This window comes from Epinephelus moara, chromosome 8, assembly GCF_006386435.1.
Source record: "Epinephelus moara isolate mb chromosome 8, YSFRI_EMoa_1.0, whole genome shotgun sequence".
NCBI lineage: Eukaryota > Metazoa > Chordata > Actinopteri > Perciformes > Serranidae > Epinephelus > Epinephelus moara.
The window spans coordinates 5,278,404-5,283,789 of record NC_065513.1 but is presented as its reverse complement, the minus strand read 5'-3'; the positions used below and the strand labels follow the sequence as shown (position 1 = coordinate 5,283,789).

The 5,386-nt window shown below is 38.9% G+C and overlaps 1 protein-coding gene across 3 annotated transcripts in view; it reads left to right on the top strand.

Moving 5' to 3' along the window:
- The window catches only part of pdzd2 (PDZ domain containing 2), a 108,211-nt gene that overhangs the window by 28,094 nt on the left and 74,731 nt on the right, over positions 1-5,386 (top strand). For all 3 annotated transcript variants that reach the window (XM_050049932.1, XM_050049930.1, XM_050049931.1), the window contains one exon: positions 3,052-3,530. In XM_050049932.1, coding sequence (XP_049905889.1) covers positions 3,052-3,530 — 479 coding nt within the window. The remainder of the gene's footprint in view (positions 1-3,051; positions 3,531-5,386) is intronic.

Sequence of the window (5,386 nt, the reverse complement as noted above, 5' to 3'; positions counted from 1 at the left end):
AATGGGGGCGCTAGAGAGCCAATTTCTTGTTTAGGCCTAACCGCCATATCGGTTTTTACTAAACTTGGTAGATATGTAGAACAGGACGCCTCAAGGTGACTGGAGAAATTTAACTCTAATTGGCAACTGGGTGGCGCTATAACAACAGAAAAATGCTTAAAAATGGCTAAAACGCGACCGATCACTGTGGCTCCCCCTGTGGCCCAATGTTGTGGTTTTTCTAATTTTTGGTATGACTAAGTCATGGCATGGTATGCTGTACATAATAACGGAAACTGTCAGTGTGTCATTCTGTCAGTCAGTCATTCTGTCTGTCCCACATTTTTCTACTCACTGACGTGGTCAATCTATGAGAAACTGCACATAGGCATTGAGGATTGGCATAGGTAGAAGGTGACAAAGTTACCAATGGGTATGGACTAGTGATATTGTATTTATGTGTGATATAATCTTCTTTTTAACAGTTCCTTTAATTGTTAACATAAATAGTGTTCTAAATTAGATGATAAAGCACAGAATTTTTCCCAATCTTCATGTTTCTGTAGATAGTGTCTCAGTTGGAGATATCTAAAGAAGTCATGGGCTTGAAGATGATATTGCCAGTATATGCCGAAGTTGTTCTAAGGACATCTGAACTCCTCCTTCAACTAACTGACCCAATATGGTTAAACCCCTGTCCTCCCATTTCTGGAACCCTGCTCCTAGTGTGGATGGTAAAAAATCAGTATCACCTGCAATCTTCATTGCACGAGATGTGGGCATGGGGAGACCTAACTTATTTCTCACCTTTGACCATATTTTTAAGGTAGTTTTCGCCTATTGATTATTTAATTTTCATTCATAAATGGGATTGTATCCAAGTGCACTCCATGCAACAACTATGAAACCATTGATTTAAGCTGGGCAGCCCAGTAATATTTTTCCAGGTTTGGACTTCCTATCTACTAAGGTCATTTCTTATTTTTCTCCCATCAATTTTGCATAATTAATAATTGTGAAGCTTCAGGAGTTGTAATTATTTCTTAGTATCTAACCCATGAGTGAATTTTCAAATTTTCTTGTCAGCTCTGCAGGCTATTGCCCCACCAGCATCATCGCCTCTGACTTTGATTGGTTAATTTGGTACCCTGAGAGGTTTCCTTATTCTTTTAGACTTTCTGTCAAAGCAGGAACAGAATTAAGCGGCTAATGTATAACACGTTGTCTGCGTAGAGTGAATGTTCTCTTTGACTTGTATCGTTTATACCCTTGGTGTTCTTATTTTGTATAATTAAAGCCGCTAGTAGTTTAATATTTATAGCAAAAAGTAATGGACTAAGATAATCGCCCTGTCTTACCCCTCTCTCAAGGCAGAATAAATCCAAGCAGCACCCATTTACTCTGACATACGACTTTTGAATTTTGTGTATGACCTTGACCCAGTCCACAGACACTGGGTGGAATCCCATAGAGGCCAGTGTTGTATCCCAAAATTGCCAATTCACAGTATGCTCTCTGTGTGTCAAAACTGCTCAACATAGACTTTTGCATGTTTTTTAGCACGTTATAATATGAAGTAAAGTCTTATGTTGTTAGTGCCTTGTCATATTTATTGCCAAAATATTGGTCAGCAACTTTTGATCATTACACAGCAGACTAATGGTCTGTACCTTTCACAGCATGTCAAGTCTTTGCCTTCCTTGTGAATGATTGATATGGTTGCTTCTGACCATGTATGTATTGGGTCACCTTTGGAAATGGTATAATGCTGTTTACAGAGATAGCACTGGCGATCTGAACCGGTCAGTGGCGAAAAAAAGCACTTTTAATGCGCAAACTTATACGGGACGCATTTGTCCCCATTACCATTTTAGCTTGTTTCGTGGCTGCCGGCTGCATCCGCCTCCCTCAATACTGAACCAATTTTAAAACGAGTTGTACCTATGAATCATACGCACACATACACATGGGGAAATAGGGCCCAGGTTGAAAAATACCGAAGTTATCCTTTGTTTTTGGTGGTCATAGGTCAAAGGTCAAGGTCACTGTGAACTTGTCTGTCTCATTCTTGTGAACATTATAGCTCAAGAACAACTTAAGAGAATCTCTTGAAATGTGGCAAAACATGCACTTGGATTCTGATGAACTGATTAGATTTTGGTGGTCAAGGGTCAAAGGTCTAGGTTGTTTTGACTTTGCTCGTTTTCGTAAACGTAATAGCTCAAAAACAGCTTGAGGGTATTTCTTCAAATTTGGCACAAACATTCACTTGAACTCAACAACAATTAATTAGATTTTGGTAGTCAAGGGTCAAGGTTAGTGTGACCTTGCATCTGTCTCTTTTTTGTGAACACAATATCTCAGGAACACCCACAGAGAATGTATGTCTGTATAAATCACTTTTCTGGCCATTACTCAATGTCATATCTCAGGAACAGAAGGGGAGACATTTGGTCAGATACTGAATTGGTGACTCTAATCTTGGGTGCCCACCTTGAAACTGTGCTGATTGTATAGATCTTCTGTGCTGTCGGGGGGACAATGGGTGTGAAGCATCCATGTTTTCACAGACGTGGATGGAAACTGTAAGAGAAGCCTGACTGGTGTGTGGAGGCAGTAATTCTAGTTTTGTCAGATGTTGTTATGTGTAGAAGAACACTGTCACTGGTACTGAATGTCAAATTTGAAATGACCAACTTCATGACATTCCAAAAGTTACACATGTCAAACACATGTAACTGTTAGTGTAGACAGCTGCACGTTGAAATGAAAATGTCTGTTCTGTCAGACAGACATCAGAAAGACAACTGAAAAATGTGACTGAAACACCCTGCATAAGTCTCAAATGTAAATGGCTCTCTTGTAATTGAGTCTGAGTAAGTAAATGATTTTCCTGGTAAAAACCGAGCCATAAAAGGGAAGCCATGCAGAACTTCAGAATGCTAAAACACATGATCATTACTTTATAGGAAGTGAATGTTTAGTTGTTAAAGACTTTTTATCAAAAGTTATTATCCACCTTCATTCACTGATTGGTCACTCTTCTTCTTCTTCTTCTCCTTCTTCCTCCAGCATGTGGATCAGGACCCCTACCAGAATGGGGAAGGAGATAGTGTGTGCAGTAGCAGCAGTGTTAATAGTGTTAATGTGGAGGACTTGTCACAGTGTCTGGCTGCCATTCAGAAGTTGGTGGAGTACATTAAGTTCAACTTCATGGAGGGTGACACAACTCCATCAGCCAGCCCATCCTCCTGCAGGGAGGGGTTGGATGTTGAGGTTCATGCTGTTTCCATCAGTAAAGATGAGGGTGATACCTCTGAGTTTGGCCTCAGCTTCGGGAATATCCCTATTTTTGGGGACCCTGACGGAAGAAAGAAGGGAGGCCCAAGGAGGAGGAGGGACCACGGCCCCATCATGGATGTAGGCTGCATCTGGGTGACAGAGGTGAGGAAGAAGAGCCCAGCAGCCCGCTGTGGGGGCATCAAACTGAGAGACGAACTGCTGTCACTGAACGGCCAGCTGATGGTTGGAGTAGATGTCAGCGGAGCCAGGTAAAACCACTCAAATGAAAACTGAAACCAATCATGTGAAGGGAATAAATACTGCAGTGATCATCCACATAATATACTGTAAGCTCAATGTAAAAAGATGGTAAAGGAAATTATTACTTATCAAATCACTGTACTTTATCACATTGAGGCAACAATCCTGTGAATCCAACATTGCTATAAAGTAGTTCTTCTTATCGATGTGTAACATTCCCTTATTCATACAGTGATCCCCCACAAGGGGGAAATGACAGATTATTAGATCCAGCTTTCTATATTATTAGTCCCATAGAGTGCAGCAGGGATGACTTTTTTCTGTAGGCTGACGCAGAAGCTTACTTGGTACTGGTTACCTGGACAAAAAGCCTATGAGATTTTCCCCCTGAATTTTAAATTACTGCAGAAAATAAGCTCTGTGGCATGGAGGCATTTATGATACTTACATGATTTGTTCAGTAAGGTAATCTTTACAAGTGAACACTTCTTTTATGATTTTTGAAGCCTAATTGCTAACATTAGGATAAAAATGAATGATACCAGTTGCATGACTACAACAAGGCTGTAAAGTCATGTTCAGTGCGATGATACAGTCTTATTTAGACACTTGTTAGAAACCACCTTTTTGCCTTTTTTAAGACACATTAAAGCTTCAAAATTCATGAGTTGGGTACTCTTAAGTCTCTTAAGCTTGTGTTGACCACAGACATTGTTTCAGATGTCTAACCAAAAACACATTCAAAAAACCCATTGACTTCCCAGATGAGGGAACTAAAATGCTAACTCATTTACAGGTTTTAGGACTCAATCTTGGGGCACTCTATTCTTATTATCTATTCTTCTTATGAGAATATTTTTTTATTTTTTCCATTTTTAATGAAAAATGCATGAAGTGGCACTCTCATGATTTGTGTTGATCTAAAGAAATTTTTTGTTAAGGCGTTGTAGCCAATAGCATAAAAACATTCACACCTGTCATTTTCTGTTTAAAATTGGACACATTAGCAGCATCTTGACGTACATCAACTCTCCAGAGCAGCACCAGTTTTACTATATTTGCCTTCTGGATCAACATACATCTGCTACTTAGCCTCAACTACTTCTGTCTGTAACGCGTATCTTAATAATTATAATAATAATAATAATAATAATAATAATAATAATAATATCTCAATAATATTGTATTACACGCCAAATAATAGTGAACAANTCTGTAACGCATATCTTAATAATTACAATAATAATAATAATAATAATAATAATATCTCAATAATATTGTATTACACGCCAAATAATAGTGAACAATGATAGTTGTCCCCCGATATTTCCCAGAGCCAAAGTGATGTCTTGACACTTTTGGTTAATAAGTACCTGAAAAGAATAATTGATCATCATAAATGTTGGTTATTCTTTTTTTTTCTTTTTTTTTTTGAGTCATTCACTAATTCAGTTGCCTTTTTCATCCCACTTGGGTTATTATAAAAAGAGGTCTAACGATCCCCGGGTCCCCATTTGATCACGTCTCTTATTTTTCAAATTTAAGGTATTAGCCCCCATGTAAATTTAATTTAGAAATATAATTTACATACAGATGAGTTTCGTTCTGTCTGCTTTCCTCCCCTGTAATATCCAGTATGGGCTGCATGGGTAGCAGCTCTGTGGACCTGTTCCAAGCTGGGGTGTTTCCACTGTGTGGGAGTGAAGATAGAGAGCTTTTATAACCCATGGTGGTTGAACATGATATCCAGCTCCGTCTGACATGTGCACTGTTGTAAAATTAAATGTTCACTACAGTTAGTTTGTCCCTTTGAGTGATCTCTTTGCCATCTCTACGCTGCACTGTTAGGAATGCAAGACACCTT